Raw genomic sequence first — 21,472 nt, 5'->3', positions numbered from 1 at the left:
AAACTGAACATCAACCCCCAGACTACTCACTCTGTATAAAGATAAGAATATTTCAAACAATATATCCTCCCTACATTTTGACGCTGTACTGTTGAGACTGGCCAGAGCTGCGCTAGACCTGAACAAATTCTCATTCTCATGGGTTTGACTTCCTCTATCCACTGTGGTGCAAACAAGACTGCCGTCATTTCTGCTGCAGACACCGATAAATGATCATTAATCTTTCAAACACCTTTTAATTCTGTAATGTAAGAAGCACAGCTGGATCTTCAGTTCTCTGGGTTCTTAGAACCATCTGTAAATAAATGGATGTAGTACCCATATTTCTCATGCAGCATGAGTTTGCATATCTAAAATGTTTTTACTTGAACAAACCTGTTTCAGTAGAGATATCACCTCCAGGCTGAGGTATAACCATGGTGGAACAGCTGCCATTAATCTCCTGGTGTCTGCAGGTGTCTGCAGGTGTCTCCAGGTGTCTCCGGGTGTCTCCGGGTGTCTCCTGGTGTCTGCAGGTGTCTCCGGGTGTCTCCGGGTGTCTCCTGGTGTCTGCAGGTGTCTGCAGGTGTCTCCAGGTGTCTCCGGGTGTCTCCTGGTGTCTGCAGGTGTCTGCAGGTGTCTCCTGGTGTCTCCAGGTGTCCCCCTTCAGGTGGAGCTGAAGTGTTGATGATCTGATTGATAGTCTATAGATATCTGTGATGTTGGAATAGTAACAGTAGTTTAAATCAGTATATCTAACACGTTCACTTGTCTCTGCTTCATTCACACGTGACCAGCTTCATCTCCGACCGGCCGAAGTTCTCCGACAGCAGCCGAGCCCCCCCCCCCTCTCAGCATCCACTCCCGGTCAGAGGATCGGAGGATGAGTCCGCTGTCCGCCGCTCTGTGACGGAGGAGCCGCTGCAGACCGAACCGGACCCGGAGCGGAACCTTCCTCAGCCCGCGGTGAGTCTCATCGATCCCTTATTGGTTCTTATCGCTTTGTAACGTGACGTGACAGGGCTGTGATCGATCCGCGGGCCGTGACGGTCTCTGCGGAAACAGCGACCTGTCAGTCATACGGCGATGACGTCATCAGCGGTCAGACCGTGCAGAGCCTGATGGGTGCAGAGCCGCCGATCAGCTGATCGATAGATCGATGGTGTCAGCAAGAACAGGCCTGAATTCACACACATGCATTACGTCATGCAGCGTGTTGGAGCAGCGTGTGTGCGCGTGCGTGTGAGTATGTATGTGTGTGTTATGGACGTGCCTTCCTACCTGTGTGAGGGGGCGGAGCTTGTATATTATTACGTGCATATCCCAAATCAATAAGTGTGATCAGTGCAGCTCCAGGATGTGGACTACAGGTGGTGGACTCACAGAGCATCATCACAGGAGGCTGAATCTGCTCCAGGAGACCACATGGTTCCAGGAACTGAACCCGTGATCCCTAACGTTAGCTGCTAGCTGCGTGGCCCCAGCTCACCTGAGGCCCTTTGCACAGGTGGAGGTACTTCGCTGAGTAACGCGGGTAGTTGAAGGGGGCTGGGAGGTTAGAGCACTGATTCTGGATCAGACCGCTTTAGAAAGCTGAGCGGCTGATCGTAGATGAACATGACGGCGCTGAAGACACAAACAGGACTGACTGCACCTTTAAACACCTGAGGTGAGACTCGCAGGTGCAGCCCCGCCTTCACTCCTCTGCAGGACTCGTTTCAAACTGTGTCCTATAGAGAACGGCCTGACGCGGGCCCCGAGCCCCGGGTTGAGAAACTGTGATCTGCACAAAGACAGCAGGATGTGTCTGAGCATGCTCACGGAGGGTGGGGGGTGGGGGGTGGGGGGGGTGTTACTGGTTTCTATGGTTACCGCTTATTAGGCAGATGGGGGGGGGGGTCAGTCTGTGGATCACAGCGGCGGTCTGATGTCATCATGTTAATGACATCACCTCGGCGCATTTTCTTCTTCTGTGATGGTTTAAAAGCAGTGACTGTAGCATCGTCTCCACCAGCCAATCAGCTCGTGTTCTCACGTCCGTCAGCGTCCCAGCTGCAGACCTGAGAATGTGTTACACAGAGCGTACAGAACAGCAGGGTAATCTGATTACCGTGAGTTACCTCACACAGTCCCCTAGCAACAGTAACCGTGTTCTGCAGAGCGTGATGGAAAGGCTGGCGGTGTTACCATGGCGATGCCCTCTAAGGCTGCAGCGCTCAGTATGTGCGACCCACGTCGTGTTTCCTGTGAGGATGCACTGATGAAGGTGTTCCACTCCTTTCGGTGCCTCACAGCAACGAGCGCCATCATCATCATCAGGCGCCGTGAGGTCACTGCTCTCTTTCACTTGTTCATCATCACGTTAGAAACTCTGTCAGACTTTGGGCCCTGTAACCTGAGACTGTGGCCCCTGAACCTTAGCCCTGAGACTTTGGCCCCTAAACCCTGAGACTTTGGGCCCTGAAACCTGAGACTTTGGGCCCGGAACCCTGAGACTTTGGGCCCTGAACCCTGAGACTTTGGGCCCTGAACCCTGAGACTGTGGCCCCTGAACCCTGAGACTTTGGGCCCTGAACCCTGAGACTTTGGGCTTTGAAACCGGAGACTTTGGGCCCTGAACCCTGAGACTGTGGCCCCTGAACCCTGAGACTTTGGGCCCTGAACCCTGAGACTTTGGGCTTTGAAACCGGAGACTTTGGGCCCTGAACCCTGAGACTGTGGCCCCTGAACCCTGAAACCTGAGACTTTGGGCCCTGAAACCTGAGACTTTGGGCCTTGAAACCTGAGACTTTGGCCCCTGAACCCTGAGACTGTGGCCCCTGAACCCTGAGACTTTGGGCCCTGAACCCTGAGACTTTGGGCTTTGAAACCGGAGACTTTGGGCCTTGAAACCGGAGACTTTGGCCCCTGAACCCTTAGACTTTGGGCCCTGTAACCTGAGACTTTGGGCCTTGAAACCGGAGACTTTGGGCCCTGAACCTTGAGACTTTGGGCCCTGTAACCTGAGACTTTGGGCCTTGAAACCGGAGACTTTGGCCCCTGAACCTTGAGACTTTGGCCCCTGAACCCTGAAACCTGAGACTTTGGGCCCTGAAACCTGAGACTTTGGGCCTTGAAACCTGAGACTTTGGGCCCTGAACCCTGAGACTGTGGCCCCTGAACCCTGAGACTTCGGGCCCTGAACCCTGAGACTTTGGGCTTTGAAACCGGAGACTTTGGGCCCTGAAACCTGACACTTTGGCCCCTGAACCCTTAGACTTTGGGCCCTGTAACCTGAGACTTTGGGCCTTGAAACCGGAGACTTTGGGCCCTGAACCTTGAGACTTTGGCCCCTGAACCCTGAAACCTGAGACTTTGGGCCCTGAAACCGGAGACTTTGGGCCCTGTAACCTGAGACTTTGGGCCTTGAAACCGGAGACTTTGGCCCCTGAACCTTGAGACTTTGGCCCCTGAACCCTGAACCCTGAGACTTCGGGCCCTGAACCCTGAGACTTTGGGCTTTGAAACCAGAGACTTTGGGCCCTGAAACCTGACACTTTGGCCCCTGAACCCTTAGACTTTTGGCCCTGTAACCTGAGACTTTGGGCCTTGAAACCGGAGACTTTGGGCCCTGAACCTTGAGACTTTGGCCCCTGAACCCTGAAACCTGAGACTTTGGGCCCTGAAACCGGAGACTTTGGCCCCTGAACCCTGAAACCTGAGACTTTGGGCCCTGAAACCTGACACTTTGGCCCCTGTGCCCTGTCAATTACTTTTAACCCTCAGCCTCCCATAATGGTCCTTCACCCTCTCGCCCCATAAGGGCACTATTAATAGTAACTTTGGAGAAAGCACATACTCACTGCCCTCATACTACAGTGCAGTACTACTAATACTGTTTCACAGTATTACATTAGTTAGTACATTCCTGTGCGTTCACGAGCGTTCCCGTGTGTGCCGGTGCGTGCCTGTGCGTTCACGAGCGTTCCCGTGTGTGCCGGTGCGTGCCTGTGCGTTCACGAGCGTTCCCGTGCGTTCCTGAGCGTTCCTTAGCGTTCCCGTACGTGCCCGTGCATGCCCGTGTGTGCCCGTGCGTTCCCGTGCATGCCCGTGTGTGCCCGTGTGTGCCTTGCGTTCCCGTGCGTGCCCGTGCATGCCCGTGTGTGCCCGTGCGTTCCCGTGCGTGCCCGTGCACGCCCGTGCATGCCCGTGCGTTCCTTAGCGTTCCCGTACATGCCTGTGCGTGCCCGTGCATGCTCGTGCATTCCTTAGCGTTCCCGTACATGCCTGTGCATGCCCGTGCGTGCCCGTGCGTTCCCGTGCGTGCCGTGTGTGCCCGTGTGTGCCCGTGCGTTCCCGTGCGTGCCCGTGCGTGCCTGTGTGTGCCCGTGTGTGCCCGTGCATGCCCGTGCGTTCCTTAACGTTCCCGTGCGTTCCCGTGCGTTCCCGTGCGTGCCCGTGCGTGCCCGTGCATTCCCGTGCGTGGCCGAGCATGCTGCTTGTGACCCATCAGCTAACAAGGAACTCCTAATCACAAGTATAGCTGATGATTAGTTCATGATCAGTTCATTAATATCGGTGACCGATCACCCTGACCACTTCTGATTCTTTACTAACCATTATTACTGTTCTGTGGCCGCCAGTGTCTTCGCCTTTAGCGCCACCTTGTGGTAGGTTGTTGCGCACCAAAGGAAAGTTCAGATCATTAGCAGCGGTTTGCTAATAAGACTGAGGGATGGCGTAATCGACCAATCAGAATGGAGAATGCATCAAAGCCCTCCCCCTTCTCTCTCTCCAGGTCAGCCATGCCGTTGGTGAAGCGAATTATCGAACCGAGGTATCTGTGCCGCGGCGCCCTGCCTGATGGCGTCGCCAGCGAGCTGGAGTGCGTCACCAACAGCACCCTGGCTGCTGTGATCAAACAGCTGGGCGGCCTCAGTGAGTGTTACCCATGTAACTCTGGTTCTACGAGGACAGGCTCTCGCCTCAGCCCTTAAAGCTCGCAGTGCTGATCAGCTGGACAGAAACGCTTTCATTAATCGTCATTTTTTTCATGTTAATAACAATGATTTGTCTCTGAGTAACCGAACTGTCCCGACACCATGTGTAATCCCTGTAAACCCCGATGGACTGCTTTGGTCCATTTCAAGTTTTAATTTAATGCAATTCAATGAAATTTTGTTTATAGAGCAGAAAGTATCTCCCTGCACGTTTCCTGTTGAGCAGCTCTTTATAATGTTGTTAACAGAAACCTACCAGGAGCGAGTCCCACCCTACAGGGCGCCACGGTCCTGCTGTACTTCAGGTTTGTCTCTTGTTGTTGATGTGCAGGTCGCCATGCAGAGGACATCTTTAGTGAGCTGTTCACGGAGGCCAACAGTTTCTACCTGAGGATGAACAGCCTGCAGGAGCGAGTGGACCTGCTGGCAGTGAAGGTCACACAGCTGGACTCCACCGTGGAGGAAGGTGCATGTTAAACACTGCTGCTGTCAGATCACAGCCACACTGCTCAGCTCCCCGCTCACCAGGACCGCAGATCTGATCTCATGCTCCATTTTACCCTCATTCATTCATGTTTGAATTGTTAGCCTGAAGGGAGCAGTTTACTTACTCTGCGGTACGCTGTACACAGCGAAGGACAGGTGTCAGCGTTGTAGATGTAGATGTGAACAGATCTGATTGGAATATAATAAAAGAGAGGCTAATTTTTCATGATCGGGTCTGTTTGTTTTGGACCTCAGCTCTCGGTAGAAACGGTCACCACCGAAGGAAAAAACAAACGTTAGCAGCTCAGCTAGCTGCACTCACGTCTGTTCTTTATTAGCTGCTGTAATCAGCTGTTTGTTTTGGAGAGGAGGAGACCGTCTCCTTGTAGAAACCTCCTGACTGATGGAAACTTAAACCAATATCTCTGGACCCAGTATTTACTCCATCAGCTGTTAGCTGTAAACACGCCGCAGGACTCGCTGCTGCTTCAGAGCTGTAACCGTAACGCAGACGTACGATCTCAGGCCGACATCGGAGGTTTTGTGTGTTTCTCTGGGTGTTAATGTGATTTAAATGGTACCGGTGGAAAAGAGGCGAGTAGTAGCAGCAAAGCGGATTCAAAACACCCACAATGCTCGACTCAAAGCGAGCAGCCAATCAGAAATGCACTGCAAAGTTCCGAGTGCTACACCTCGAGCTCAAGTATGGTACAAGTCTGTCTGTCCAGAGGAATCTGATCCAGCAGACAACCAGATGGAGCTCAGGAGAGTCCAAACCTGAGGTCACCAAACTGCAACTAGAGATTCTGAATCTGAAGAAGAAGAACGTGTGACATGGAACCACACACGTTTAATATTACTGCCAAACATTTAACGCAAACATGCAGAAAACTGAAATAGACTTGTATCAAATCAACCACTAGCTGGATAAGAATCCTACTACTAGTACAACAAGTACTACTACTGGTACTGCTAGTCTTTCTGTAGTAACGGTACTGTCTGTGGTGCAGTGTCTCTGCAGGACATCAACATGCGGAAGGCCTTCAGGAGCAGCACCATCCAGGACCAGCAGGTGGTGTCACGGAACTCCATCCTCAACCCGGTGCTGGAAATGTACCAACGCTGCGACAAACCACCACCCCTCAACATCCTGACGCCCTACAGGTCAGTTTAAACCCCACCCTCAACATTCTGACACCCTACGGGTCAGTTTAAACCCCACCCTCAACATCCTGACGCCCTACAGGTCAGTTTAAACCACCACCCCTCAACATCCTGACGCCCTACAGGTCAGTTTAAACCCCACCCTCAACATCCTGACACCCTACGGGTCAGTTTAAACCCCACCCTCAACATCCTGACGCCCTACGGGTCAGTTTAAACCCCACCCTCAACATCCTGACGCCCTACAGGTCAGTTTAAACCCCCGCCCCTCAACATCCTGACGCCCTACGGGTCAGTTTAAACCCCGCCCCTCAACATCCTGACGCCCAACAGGTCAGTTTAAACCACCACCCCTCAACATCCTGACGCCGTACGGGTCAGTTTAAACCCCGCCCCTCAACATCCTGACGCCGTACGGGTCAGTTTAAACCCCGCCCCTCAACATCCTGACGCCCTACGGGTCAGTGTAAATCCCACCCTCAACATTCTGACGCCCTACAGGTCAGTTTAAACCACCACCCCTCAACATCCTGACGCCCTACAGGTCAGTTTAAACCACCACCTCTCAACATCCTGACGCCCTACAGGTCAGTTTAAACCCCGCCCCTCAACATCCTGACGCCCTACGGGTCAGTTTAAACCACCACCCCTCAACATCCTGACGCCCTACGGGTCAGTTTAAACCACCACCCCTCAACATCCTGACTCCCTACGGGTCAGTTTAAACCACCACCCCTCAACATCCTGACGCCCTACGGGTCAGTTTAAACCACCACCCTCAACATCCTGACGCCCTACGGGTCAGTTTAAACCACCACCCCTCAACATCCTGACGCCCTACGGGTCAGTTTAAACCACCACCCCTCAACATCCTGACGCCCTACAGGTCAGTTTAAACCACCACCCCTCAACATCCTGACGCCCTACGGGTCAGTTTAAACCACCACCCCTCAACATCCTGACTCCCTACGGGTCAGTTTAAACCACCACCCCTCAACATCCTGACGCCCTACGGGTCAGTTTAAACCACCACCCCTCAACATCCTGACGCCCTACGGGTCAGTTTAAACCACCACCCCTCAACATCCTGACTCCCTACGGGTCAGTTTAAACCCCACCCTCAACATGCTGACGCCCTACAGGTCAGTTTAAACCACCACCCCTCAACATCCTGACTCCCTACAGGTCAGTTTAAACCACCACCCCTCAACATCCTGACGCCCTACAGGTCAGTTTAAACCACCACCTCTCAACATCCTGACGCCCTACAGGTCAGTTTAAACCCCGCCCCTCAACATCCTGACGCCCTACGGGTCAGTTTAAACCACCACCCCTCAACATCCTGACGCCCTACGGGTCAGTTTAAACCACCACCCCTCAACATCCTGACTCCCTACAGGTCAGTTTAAACCCCGCCCCTCAACATGCTGACGCCCTACAGGTCAGTGTAAATCCCACCTTCAACATCCTGACACCCTACAGGTCAGTTTAAACCCCACCCTCAACATGCTGACGCCCTACAGGTCAGTGTAAATCCCACCTTCAACATCCTGACGCCCTACGGGTCAGTTTAAACCACCACCCCTCAACATCCTGACGCCCTACAGGTCAGTTTAAACCCCACCCTCAACATGCTGACACCCTACAGGTCAGTTTAAACCCCACCCTCAACATGCTGACGCCCTACAGGTCAGTGTAAATCCCACCTTCAACATCCTGACGCCCTACGGGTCAGTTTAAACCACCACCCCTCAACATCCTGACGCCCTACAGGTCAGTTTAAACCCCACCCTCAACATGCTGACACCCTACAGGTCAGTTTAAACCCCACCCTCAACATCCTGACGCCCTACAGGTCAGTGTAAATCCCACCCTCAACATCCTGACGCCCTACGGGTCAGTTTAAACCCACTTTCTCGTGTCTTTCTGGCTTCAAACTACAAATCCACCCGTGAAACCATGAAAGGTCCGGTGCTGTGTTTGAGGAAGCAACAGCTGAACTGTTCTAGATAACACGTGTGTGTGTGCAGGGATGATAAGAAGGACGGCTTGAAGTTCTACACCGACCCGTCTTACTTCTTCAGCCTGTGGAAGGAAAAGATGCTGCAGGCCACCGAGAACAAACGCAAAGAGAAGCGACGACAGAAGGTCCATCCAGCTAACTATCTCTCTATCATTCTGAAAACAGAAATCAGATAAATAGAATAACAAAGCTCTGTTTTCTATGTCCAGGAACAGAAGCATGTGGAGGAGTCCTCAGGACGGGAGGTGAAGAAGGTGAGTTTCTGTGATGGTTAGACTTCCCTGAACAGGTTGTTTCCAGTGTGCAGAACTACACCACTGTTTCTAAATGAGGACCGACTCTTGCAGCAAAGAAACATTCACAGCTGGAAGCATGTAGGCGGACTCAGCACATCTGAAATATAAAGACGGGTACCAAACACCACAGTACGATATGGCCAAGCAAAGCAGGGCAGTCTGCAGCGTGGTGAACATGATAGGTCAAATACCAAAAGAGCACCTGCAGGGGATCCAGTCCTCACCAACTCCACTTCAGTGCTAACAGTGAATAACACACTTCATTAGACCTTAAAACAGAAGGCAGCAGAGTTCTGGGATCAGCTGCTTAACTGATGTGGACTGATTTAATCCGGGTGCAGACTGAGTGGTACCGAGAAAGTTTGTTTTCCTCATCATTGAATTAAAGTGAGAGAAGCTTGAAATCTGACGGGAAAATTAGCATCTATGTGGTATTTTATTAAAGTGAATGAGTGACGAATGACCCTCAGGTACCGATCATCCATGACGATGAAGATACAGCAAAATAGAAATGCACGGCAAAAACAGCACAATATTTCAGAGAGAATAGTTTTAACAGCTTTTAAACCTTTTTAAAACATTTTTTTTGAACAATTTGTTACAGTTTGGAACAGTTTATGACAGTTTGGGACAGTTTATGACAGTTTGTTACAGTTTGGAACAGTTTGTTACAGTTTGGAACAGTTTATGACAGTTTGGGACAGTTTGGAACAGTTTGTTACAGTTTGGAACAGTTTATGACAGTTTGGAACAGTTTGTTACAGTTTGGAACAGTTTGGAACAGTTTGTGACAGTTTGGAACAGTTTATGACAGTTTGGGACAGTTTATGACAGTTTGTTACAGTTTGTAACAGTTTGTGACAGTTTGGAACAGTTTGTGACAGTTTGTAACAGTTTGTGACAATTTGTGACAGTTTGGAACAGTTCTTTACAGTTTGTTACAGTTTGTGACAGTTTGTGACAGTTTGTTACAGTTTGTGACAGTTTGTTACAGTTTGTGACAGTTTGTGACAGTTTATGACAGTTTGGAACAGTTTATGACAGTTTGGAACAGTTTGTGAGAGTTTGGAACAGTTTGGAACAGTTTGTGAACAGTGTGGAACAGTTTATGACAGTTTGGGACAGTTTATGACAGTTTGTTACAGTTTGTAACAGTTTGTGACAGTTTGTGACAGTTTGGAACAGTTTGTGACAGTTTGTAACAGTTTGTGACAATTTGTGACAGTTTGGAACAGTTCTTTACAGTTTGTGACAGTTTGTGACAGTTTGTGACAGTTTGTTACAGTTTGTGACAGTTTGTGACAGTTTATGACAGTTTGGAACAGTTTATGACAGTTTGGAACAGTTTGTGAGAGTTTGGAACAGTTTGGAACAGTTTGTGAACAGTGTGGAACAGTTTATGACAGTTTGTAACAGTTTGTGACAATTTGTGATAGTTTGGAACAGTTTGTGACAGTTTGTAACAGTTTGTAACAGTTTGTGACAGTTTGTGACAGTTTGTAACCGTTTGTGACAGTTTGTAACAGTTTGTGACAGTTTGTGACAGTTTATGACAGTTTGTTACAGTTTGTGACAGTTTGGAACAGTTTGGAACAGTTTGTGACAGTTTGTAACAGTTTGTAACAGTTTGTGACAGTTTGTGACAGTTTATGACAGTTTGTTACAGTTTGGAACAGTTTTTTTACAGTTTGTTACAGTTTGTTACAGTTTGTTACAGTTTGTGACAGTTTGTGACAGTTTGGAACAGTTTGGAACAGTTTGTGAACAGTGTGGAACAGTTTATGACAGTTTGTGACAGTTTGTAACAGTTTGTGACAATTTGTGATAGTTTGGAACAGTTTGTGACAGTTTGGAACAGTTTGTAACAGTTTGTAACAGTTTGTGACAGTTTGGAACAGTTTGTAACAGTTTGTGACAGTTTGGGACAGTTTGTTACAGTTTGTAACAGTTTATGACAGTTTGTAACAGTTTATGACAGTTTATGACAGTTTGTAACAGTTTGTGACAATTTGTGATAGTTTGGAACAGTTTGTGACAGTTTGTGACAGTTTGTAACAGTTTGTGACAGTTTGTAACAGTTTGTGACAGTTTGTGACAGTTTGTAACAGTTTATGACAGTTTGGAACAGTTTGGAACAGTTTGTGACAGTTTGGAACAGTTTGGAACAGTTTGGAACCGTTTGTGAACAGTGTGGAACAGTTTATGACAGTTTGTGACAGTTTGTAACAGTTTGTGACAAATTGTGATAGTTTGGAACAGTTTGTGACAGTTTGTAACAGTTTGTAACAGTTTGTGACAGTTTGGAACAGTTTGTAACAGTTTGTGACAGTTTGGGACAGTTTGTTACAGTTTGTAACAGTTTATGACAGTTTGTAACAGTTTATGACAGTTTATGACAGTTTGTAACAGTTTGTGACAATTTGTGATAGTTTGGAACAGTTTGTGACAGTTTGTGACAGTTTGTAACAGTTTGTGACAGTTTGTAACAGTTTGTGACAGTTTGTGACAGTTTGTAACAGTTTATGACAGTTTGGAACAGTTTGGAACAGTTTGTGACAGTTTGGAACAGTTTGGAACAGTTTGGAACCGTTTGTGAACAGTGTGGAACAGTTTATGACAGTTTGTGACAGTTTGTAACAGTTTGTGACAATTTGTGATAGTTTGGAACAGTTTGTGACAGTTTGGAACAGTTTATGACAGTGTGGAACAGTTTATGACAGTTTGGGACAGTTTATGACAGTTTGTAACAGTTTATGACAGTTTGGAACAGTTTGGAACAGTTTGTGACAGTTTGGAACAGTTTGGAACAGTTTGGAACCGTTTGTGAACAGTGTGGAACAGTTTATGACAGTTTGTGACAGTTTGTAACAGTTTGTGACAATTTGTGATAGTTTGGAACAGTTTGTGACAGTTTGGAACAGTTTATGACAGTGTGGAACAGTTTATGACAGTTTGTGACAGTTTGTAACAGTTTGTGACAATTTGTGATAGTTTGGAACAGTTTGTGACAGTTTGGAACAGTTTATGACAGTGTGGAACAGTTTATGACAGTTTGGGACAGTTTATGACAGTTTGTAACAGTTTGTGACAGTTTGTAACAGTTTGTGACAGTTTGTAACAGTTTGTGACCATTTGTGACAGTTTGGAACAGTTTTTTACAGTTTGTTACAGTTTGTGACAGTTTGGAACAGTTTGTAACAGTTTGTAACAGTTTGTGACAGTTTGTGACAGTTTGGAACAGTTTGTGACAGTTTATAACAGTTTGTGACAGTTTGTGACAGTTTGGGACAGTTTGAGATAGTTTGTGACAGTTTGTAACAGTTTGGTACAGTTTATGACAGTTTGGAACAGTTTGTGACAGTTTGTGACAGTTTGTAACAGTTTGTAACAGTTTGGTACAGTTTGGGACAGTTTATGACAGTTTGGTACAGTTTGGAACAGTTTGTAACAGTTTGGTACAGTGTGGAACAGTTTATGACAGTTTGTGACAGTTTGTGACAGTTTGGAACAGTTTGGTACAGTTTGTGACAGTTTGTGACAGTTTATGACAGTTTGTGACAGTTTATGACAGTTTATGACAGTTTGTGACAGTTTGTGACAGTTTGGTACAGTTTGGTACAGTTTGTGACAGTTTGGAACAGTTTGGAACAGTTTATGACAGTTTGTGACAGTTTGTGACAGTTTGGAACAGTTTGGAACAGTTTGAGATAGTTTGTGACAGTTTGGAACAGTTTGTTACAGTTTGGTACAGTTTATGACAGTTTGGAACAGTTTGTGACAGTTTGGAACAGTTTGTGACAGTTTGTGACAGTTTGTGACAGTTTGGAACAGTTTGTTACAGTTTGGTACAGTTTGGAACAGTTTGGAACAGTTTGAGATAGTTTGTGACAGTTTGGAACAGTTTGGAACAGTTTGTGACAGTTTGGAACAGTTTGTGACAGTTTGTGACAGTTTGTGACAGTTTGGAACAGTTTGTTACAGTTTGGTACAGTTTGGAACAGTTTGGAACAGTTTGAGATAGTTTGTGACAGTTTGTGACAGTTTGGAACAGTTTGTTACAGTTTGGTACAGTTTATGACAGTTTGGAACAGTTTGGAACAGTTTGTGACAGTTTGTGACAGTTTGTGACAGTTTGGAACAGTTTGTGACAGTTTGGAACAGTTTGGAACAGTTTATGACAGTTTGGAACAGTTTGGAACAGTTTGAGATAGTTTGTGACAGTTTGTGACAGTTTGGAACAGTTTGTTACAGTTTGGTACAGTTTATGACAGTTTGGAACAGTTTGTGACAGTTTGGAACAGTTTGTGACAGTTTGTGACAGTTTGTGACAGTTTGGAACAGTTTGTTACAGTTTGGTACAGTTTGTGACAGTTTGGAACAGTTTGGAACAGTTTGTGACAGTTTATGACAGTTTATGACAGTTTGGGACAGTTTGGAACAGTTTGGAACAGTTTGGGACAGTTTGGAACAGTTTGGGACAGTTTATGACAGTTTATGACAGTTTGGAACAGTTTGGGACAATTTATGACAGTTTATGACAGTTTATGACAGTTTGGAACAGTTTGGGACAGTTTGGGACAGTTTATGACAGTTTATGACAGTTTATGACAGTTTATGACAGTTTGGGACAGTTTATGACAGTTTATGACAGTTTGTAACAGTTTGTAACACCTCTGTAAAAATGCCCATGACGGCGTTGTTCTTTCTGTGAAGGTGAGGAAAGCTCGTAACAGACGGCAGGAGTGGAACCTGATGGCGTATGACAAGGAGCTCCGCCCAGACGCTCGAGTGACACCGTCACCTTACCACACCTCTGACGGCTCAATGTCACCGGACAGGTACACTTCTTGTTTCACCCCCTTCAGTGTAAAAGGGACAATTTAACATAGCTGCATCAGTTAAATGTTTGTTATGGTTCTGTAGGTCAGGGATGTCAGATGACCCCTCCTTCCCCGCCAGCCCTCACCTTGACGCCCAGGCGCATAATGGGAAGGATCATGTCACTGCGGCAACAGGTCAGACTCAGTCGTTGGACCGCGCGCTCCGACCTGCCTCTGCCTCCTCTGCAGTCGCCACGACAACCGCCCGGCAGCACTCGCTGGGCCGCAACCAGCCGCATCGCCACCACCACCCACCGGCCAATCAGAACGGAGCAAGGACCAATGCCACCAAGGAGGCCAAGTACACACACACACACACACACACACACACACACACACACACACACACACACACACACACAGTTCCCTCGTCTGACTCGTGTTTGACCTTTGACCTCCGTCTCTCTTCAGTGACCATCAGATCCCTCCGGCCCCCCCGCCACCCCCCCCTCTCATGCCATCAGCAGGTCAGATGCCGTTCTCCAGCATCTCCGCCCACACCGCCATGGCAACACCGCTGCACCCTGCAGCCGCTCCTGGTAACTGCGGAAATGGACATTTGGTTTTTAACTTCCTGTTCCTGTTAGTCTGTCCTGATGTTTCCGTCTGTGTTTCCTCCAGGTGGCGCTGGCGTACTCTCTCGCCCCTACAGCCCTCCCCTCCCCCCCCCCCCCAGCTAACTATGTTCCCTCCCCCTCACGGCCTGGAGGCCAGGCTCCGCCCTCGGCTGCTGCCGCGCCCCCGTTGCCCCCGGTGACGGACAGCAGGAAGCCTCCCGGAGGCCCAAACGTGCCAGTGAACGACGCCCGCAGTGACCTGCTGGCTGCCATCCGCAGAGGTCAGCGCTCATACTGTTACTGCGTTCATGTAGTTTCTAGTGTACTTATACTGCAGTTACTGTACTTCAGAGCTCTGACACCTACAGTACAGAGATACTTCCAGGATGGGTTTAGCCTAGCTTAGCACAAAGACTGAAAGCAGAGGGAAACTGTTAGCCTAGCTAAACATAACTGTTAGCCTAGCTAAACATAACCAATGGCTCTGAACGAAGAGGGAAAGAGAAAGTAGAGTAGAGAGGAGCTCAGTGCATCATGGGAAGTCCCCCCGGCAGTCTAGGCCTATAGCAGCATAACTAAGGGATGGTTCAGGACTCACCTGAGCCAGCCCTAACTATAAGCTTTATCAAAGAGGAAAATCTTAAGCCTACTCTTAAATGTGGAGATGGTGTCTGCCTCCTGAACCTAAACTGGAACCTGGTTCCACAGGAGAGGAGCTTGATAGCTGAACACTCTGGCTCCTAGTCTACTTTTGGAGACTCTAGGAACCACAAGTAACCCTGCATTCTGGGAGCGCAGTGCTCTGGTGGGGTAGTAAGGTACTATGAGCTCTTTAAGATAAGATGGTGCCTGACCATTAAGAGCTTTGTAGGTAAGAAGAATGATTTTAAATTCTATTCTGGATTTTACTGGAAGCCAATGCAGAGAAGCTAAAACAGGAGAAATGTGATCTCTTTTCCTGGTTCCTGTCAGAACACGAGCTGCAGCATTCTGGATCAGCTGAAGAGTCTTAATGGACTTTTTCGAGCAGCCTGAAAATTACAGGTCATCCAGGTTTTAACATCCTGAAGGCACATTTGAAGTTTAGCTAACTGATGAGTTTCATCTGGTTTGATTGATAGATATAACTGAGTATCATCTGCATAACAATGAAAGTTTATGGAATATTTCCTGATAATATTGCCTAAAGGAAGCATATATAAAGTGAACAGGATTGGTCCGAGGACAGATCCTTGAGGAACTCCATGACTAACTTTGGCGTGCATGGAGGACTCATCGTTAACATGTACAAAATGAAATCGATCTGATAAATAGGACTTAAACCAGCTTAGAATGGTTCCTTTAATGCCAATGAAATATTCCAGTCTCTGCAATAGGATCTGATGGTCAATGGTATCAAATGCAGCACTAAGATCTAATAAAACCAGTACAGAGACAAGTCCTTTGTCTGATGCAATAAGGAGGTCGTTAGTAATTTTCACCAGTGCTGTCTCTGTGCTATGATGAGCTCTAAATCCTGACTGAAAATCCTCAAATAAACTATTGCTCTGTAGAAAGTCACACAGCTGTTTAGCAACTGCTTTCTCCAGAACCTTAGAGAGAAATGGAAGGTTAGATATAGGTCTATAGTTGGCTAAAACATCCGGATCAAGTTTGGGCTTTTTCAGAAGAGGTTTAATTACAGCTACTTTAAAGTACTGTGGTACATAGCCTGTTGATAAAGATAGATTGATCATATCTAGTATAGAGGTGCTGACTAAGGGTAAAACATCTTTAAGCAGCCTAGTCGGGATGGGGTCTAAGAGGCAGGTTGATGGTTTAGATGAAGAAATTATTTACGGTAAATCTGTGCCAGTTGAGGGCAGGTCTTTTTTTTTACTGTTTTAACAGTTTTGAACTTTTTTAAAATGTTTCACTCTGTTTTTGTCTTTTTTACAGTATTCACAGTTAAACAGCTTTCAACATTTTTTTAATCTTTAAATCTTTAACAGTTTTTAAACACTTTTAGACTGTTTCCAAATGTTTTAAACGGTTTTAAACTGTTTCTAAATGTTTTTAACAGTTTTAAACAGTTTTAAACTTTTTCCAAATGTTTTTAACACTTTTAAACTGTTTCCATATGTTTTTAACAGTTTTAAACTGTTTTTAAACATTTGTAACAGTTTTTAACAGTTTTAAACTGTTTCCAAATGTTTTTAACAGTTTTAAACACTTTTAAACTGTTTCCAAATGTTTTTAACACTTTTAAACTGTTTCCAAATGTTTTTAACAGTTTTAAACTGTTTCTAAACGTTTGTAACAGTTTTTAACAGTTTTAAAGTGTTTTAACAGCTTTTAAACACTTTAAAACTGTTTCCAAATGTTTTTAACACTTTTAAACTGTTTCCAAATGTTTTTAACAGTTTTAAACTGTTTCTAAATGTTTTTAACACTTTTAAACTGTTTCCAAATGTTTTTAACAGTTTTAAACTGTTTCTAAATGTGTTTAACAGTTTTTCGAACGAATACATTTTTAACAGCTTTCACATGTTCTTAAACGGAGCTTGATCGCCGAACGCTCTGGCTCCCATTCTACGTTTGGAGACTCCAGGAACCACAAGTCACCCTGTATTGTGTTGCTGAGGTTCTGGTTTCTCCTGGTCTGCAGGGATCCAGCTCAGGAAGGTTCAGGAGCAGCGTGAGCAGGAGGAGGCCAAGAAACGGGAGCCTACAGGAAATGATGTCGCCACCATCTTGTCGCGACGCATCGCCGTGGAGTACAGCGAATCAGAGGACGAGTCCGAACCCGAGGACCAGGAGTGGTCCGACTGAGGAGAGGAGGACGGTCCCAGTCTGAACATAAAGACAGACCCCAGATCAGTCCGGATAGATAAAACCAGAGGGACGATACAAACTCCAGAAAAACTCCGTCTGGAAAATAAAACTAGCTGTTTGTTGATTATTATCAGTAAATATTATCAGTTTGTGTCATCAGTATGTGTTTGTTATTCTCAGCCTGCTGGATGTGGTCCAACATTTCAGACTGATCCTGGTCCAGTTGTGACTGAAGATCAGTTCCTGTCTGGACCTGCAGGACCTGCGGCTCGTGGAGGCGTTTAATGTCCGTCTGTAACATCGACTACATACGGGAGAGGATCGGGGCACACGTGGAACATTTCTCACCTTTGGCCCCTGATCCTCTCCTGTAACCACGAATGAATCTTACACGTGATCTTTCCTCTAGCGCCACCACAACGACAGACTGCACATGTTCACGCTGGAGAACCAATATTATCTAGCTGCAGTACCAGAGGCTGCGGTTTCAGGACCCCCGCAGTCCTGGGACCGCAATTCTAGAACATCCATATAATCAATAACTAATTTTAGACACACGCACGGTGATGGTTGCGGTGAGGGTCATTGGCTTCGGGGGGCTGTCAAGAGTAACATAGCTAAGTAGCCAGTATCAAAGTGAACAAGGGTCCTAGAAATGCAGTTCCGCTCCTAGGATTGGCGGGGCGTTCCTGCGGGGCGTTCCTGCGGGGCGTTCCTGCGAGGCGTTTCTGCGGGGCGTTTCTGCGGGGCGTTCCTGCGGGGCGTTCCTGCGAGGCGTTCCTGCGGGGCGTTCCTGCGGGGCGTTCCTGCGGGGCGTTCCTCCTAAAACATCTTATTGATTTATTTTGCAGCTCAAACAGAAAATCTACATTTCATGTTTTTAAGACGTTTTTATATTTCAGCTTTTAAGTGATCAATGATTGATCGATTTATTGATTGATTTCGTGACGTGTTTCTATTTAATCTGTGAACGTGTTTCACCATCTGATTCATTAGTTGCTATGGTAACCAGAGGAGGTGTCCCATGATGCTTTGTGTGTGAGCATATGACCTGCGATTCATCGGTGTGACGTTATGACATCATGGTAAGATGACGACATCATCCCGTGAACGGCTGCTGTAACCCATTTCTGAGATGTCATCGGGTGATGATGGGAAAGAAGAAAAAGGGGGCGTGTCCTTCCTGTCTCCTATCATCTGTGATTGGTGGTAGAGATGTATTGATTATTGATCCGTGTTCTCTGCTCTTTGATCTGCATGTTGGTGGAAAAACAATGTGATACTTCAAAAAGAGAAAACTTTATTGACAAACGTGCCGTCTGTTTCTTTGTGGTTTAAACTCACTTTAGTGAAAGTTAAAAGTGTGACCGAGGTCATGTGACTCATTTCCTCCTGTAGTTTCGGGTTTAGCAGCTCGCTGAACATCACAAACGTTTCTGCTTTTTATTCTGATCCAAACACTGTTTATGTTGAATTAATGTTAACTTTATCAGAAATAACATTTACAGACATGAAGAGTTCAGCTGCACCGTGTTTTTCAAAGGGACATGAAGTTAATAGTGTCTGTTTCACACAGTAATATGGTGGTGATGGAACAGTGGATAAGACGCCTGCCTTTGGTGTGAGAGACTCAGGTTCAATCCCCCACTGTGACTCATCCACCATTGTGTCCCTGAGCAAGACACTTAACCCCTCGTTGCTCCAGAGGCGTGCGACCTCTGACATGTACAGCAATTGTAAGTCGCTTTGGATAAAAGCGTCAGCTAAATGTAATATTATTATTATTATAATCATTATTCTCACCACAGGAGGGCAGCACAGTGACTGAACCGTCCTCAGCTGCTGAGGGAACAGAAATATTTGATATTAAATATATTATAATGTTGTAGGCTTTGAGAGGCGTTCAGGGTCCCTCAGACGGAGTAGTTTCATTAAAGAGAGGGAAGAAGGAGGTCCGGCAGAGGGCGCTAATGCGGCACTTTGGATGCAGCGTCTCTAAAAACCAACGAAGAAGAAGAGGAGGAGGAGGAAGCAGCCGGACGCGGCGGGAGTCCGGATCTGGCTGTGAGTCCTGACCCCCTTCTGTCTGCCAGTTTTAAGTAACACCAGATTAAATGATTCTTTAAACTGATTTAATTCTTCATTATGAGCGAAGACAAACAGAGTTTCCCGCCGCCGCTCCGCACCAGACTCCATTCAAAAATCTGGCAAATTATCGTTTCACCCGTCCTGTTGATGCACATGAAACACGATAGAAGAGGAAACAAATTTGATGAACACGTTCACGTTTTGTGGTGAAATCGGCAGCAACACAACAGCAGGGAAACTAATCAGTAAGCTGAAAGACTCCCACATCTGATCATTAGTTTGTGAGATTAATAACATCAGTGCGCCAGCTCCTGGAAGGTTAGTGTGGCTTTTATACAGAGTATGGTTAGTGGTTTTTCTCTTAAACTTCATTAAAACATCACACAAAGTAATGTTTCCTCGTTTATCTGCAAATATATTGATCCAACTTTATTCAATAAAATAGTTAGTTTGGTTAATAGTAAATTTTCTTACATAAAATAGCGACAGAAAGCAAAACGCGCACCCAAAAAAACTAACTTACAGTTTAATAGGTTGCATTTAGAGCTGCAGGATAAGTCAATTGGTAAATCGAAAGAAAATTAATTGACAACTATTTTTGTAATTGATGAATCGTTTGCCATTTTTTAAAAACAAAAATGTGATAAATGTGCTGGTTTCATATTAGATGTGAGGAACTGCAGCTGATTTCTGTCGTTATGACAGTGAATTAAGAGTCTTGGGTTCTGGACAAAAGAAGAAATGTGACTACGTCACTTTGGGCTGTGATGAGCATTTTCCATAATTTGACGTTTCATAGACAAACCTGCTAATATTTCTGGGTTCAGCCGGGGTGCGTTTGTTTTGCAGACATGTCTGTGCAGGTGTGGTGCTTGTCGTTCCGGCAGCCGTACGCCGGCCTGGTTCTGGACGGGGTGAAGACGGTGGAGAGCCGCTGGAGGCCCCTGTTGGCCCCGCTGGAGAACCAGACTCTGGCCATCCACATTGCCCGGCGGGACTGGGAGGGGGAGGAGTGGAGGGCGGTGCTGAGCGGCCCGCTGGGAATGAACCGGGCTGAGATCCAAGCGCTCCTGGACTCCGGAGAGAGGTTCGGCCGCGGCGTGGTGGCAGGTGGGAAACGATGTCAGTGCTCTGCTGTTGCTGAACGTTTAAGAGGCGTACCTGAAGGTGTAAATGTCTTTCAGGATTGGTGGACGTGGGACGGACCTGGCTGTGCCCCGCCTCCCCGCAGGAGGAGGAGCTGCAGCACCTGGAGCGGTCGGCCGTTCTGATTGGTCTGCAGGAGAAACACCTGACTCACCTGTCCAACCCTCGCTGGCTGAAGGAGCCGCTGAGCGCTCGAGGAGATCGCGACCTCTGGACCATTGAGATCCCCGCCGAGCTGTTACCATGACAACGATCACAAAGAAGAATAAAAGTGATCCTCTGTTTTTGTTAATAAAGTTTTTTTTACCCATCTCAGGAGGTCCATCAACATGTGTCTCCTGGTTCTGATCAATAAATGTGATTCTATCAGGTGACTGCAGCAGCGAAGTGATGCAGATGTTCCTCATTAAAGAGATGCGACGAAACGCTGCGTCTGCTGCAGACAGTTCAGCTTTGATCCTCAGTCCTGCATGAGGACCATCTGAGCAGCTGGGATCTGGTTTATGCTGAAACGCCACGTGTGATGATGACGAGTGAAGATTCAGCTCACGGTGGTGTACGGAGTCACATCGGTGTCACTGTAATTCAGGATTTATCTTTAAATGTTGAGCACAGAGGCTGGTGCTCACATCTGGGTTTCAAAATCCAGCCTCAGCAACAGATCCTGCCACAGACTGATGGACTCCATGCCACGCCGCATCGCCGCAGTCATTCAGGCAAAGTACTGAGTGCTGCACATGCTCATACTTTTCATGCGCATACCTTTCAGTTGGCCAACATTTCTAAAACTCCTTTTTTTGTATTGGTCTTAATATTCTAATTTTCTGAGATACTGAATTTGGGATTTTCATTAGTTGCCAGTTTTAATCATCACAATTAAATGAAATAAACATTTGATGAATGAATATAATATCCAAATTTCACTTTGTGAATGGAATTACTGAAATAAATCAACTTTTTGATGATATTCCTGTATATGACCAGCATCTGTATATACGCAGCGTCGGGGGTCGTAGTAGTTTATACACACGCAGCGTCAGGGTAGTAGTTTATACACACG

At 46.7% G+C, this 21,472-nt stretch overlaps 3 protein-coding genes across 8 annotated transcripts; 2 read left to right on the top strand and 1 right to left on the bottom strand.

Annotated features, from left to right (window-relative positions):
- Positions 1–829: 829 nt before the first annotated feature.
- Positions 830–18,489, top strand: LOC119899891 (wiskott-Aldrich syndrome protein family member 3-like). Of its 2 annotated transcripts, XM_038714722.1 has the most exons (11): positions 830–945; positions 4,757–4,896; positions 5,290–5,424; positions 6,455–6,608; positions 8,639–8,756; positions 8,841–8,885; positions 13,641–13,765; positions 13,851–14,108; positions 14,219–14,369; positions 14,429–14,645; positions 17,012–18,489. In XM_038714722.1, exons 2-11 carry the CDS (start codon positions 4,764–4,766, stop codon positions 17,173–17,175), a joined length of 1,500 nt encoding a protein of 499 aa, XP_038570650.1. In that variant the 5' UTR covers positions 830–945; positions 4,757–4,763; the 3' UTR covers positions 17,176–18,489. The 2 variants fall into 2 exon arrangements, with proteins under 2 accessions (XP_038570650.1, XP_038570649.1); XM_038714721.1 differs by lacking the exon at positions 17,012–18,489 and having other exon boundaries at positions 14,219–14,346; positions 14,429–14,593.
- Positions 2,354–4,223, bottom strand: LOC119899936 (spidroin-2-like). Its single transcript, XM_038714760.1, has 2 exons — positions 4,023–4,223; positions 2,354–3,640 (listed from the first exon to the last, which is right to left on the bottom strand). Exons 1-2 carry the CDS (start codon positions 4,221–4,223, stop codon positions 2,354–2,356), a joined length of 1,488 nt encoding a protein of 495 aa, XP_038570688.1.
- Positions 18,490–19,168: 679 nt separating the features above from the next.
- On the top strand, positions 19,169–21,266 carry zgc:110222 (uncharacterized protein LOC550336 homolog). 5 transcript variants are annotated; one of them, XM_038714733.1, is made up of 4 exons: positions 19,249–19,511; positions 20,116–20,376; positions 20,451–20,683; positions 20,783–21,266. In XM_038714733.1, the coding sequence occupies exons 1-3, from the start codon at positions 19,451–19,453 to the stop codon at positions 20,657–20,659; spliced, it is 531 nt and encodes a 176-aa protein (XP_038570661.1). In that variant the 5' UTR covers positions 19,249–19,450; the 3' UTR covers positions 20,660–20,683; positions 20,783–21,266. The 5 variants fall into 5 exon arrangements, with proteins under 5 accessions (XP_038570664.1, XP_038570661.1, XP_038570660.1 ...); XM_038714736.1 differs by lacking the exons at positions 19,249–19,511; positions 20,783–21,266 and adding an exon at positions 19,169–19,242 and having other exon boundaries at positions 20,451–20,727; XM_038714732.1 differs by lacking the exon at positions 20,783–21,266 and having other exon boundaries at positions 20,451–20,727.
- The last annotated feature ends 206 nt before the right edge of the window (positions 21,267–21,472 follow it).

This window comes from Micropterus salmoides, unplaced genomic scaffold (assembly GCF_014851395.1).
Source record: "Micropterus salmoides isolate LMB-PRFRI ecotype aquatic unplaced genomic scaffold, ASM1485139v1 Ms_hic_scaffold_12, whole genome shotgun sequence".
Classification (NCBI taxonomy): Eukaryota; Metazoa; Chordata; class Actinopteri; order Centrarchiformes; family Centrarchidae; genus Micropterus; species Micropterus salmoides.
Note: the sequence above shows the minus strand (reverse complement) of the source record. Positions and strands in the feature narration are given on the sequence as shown.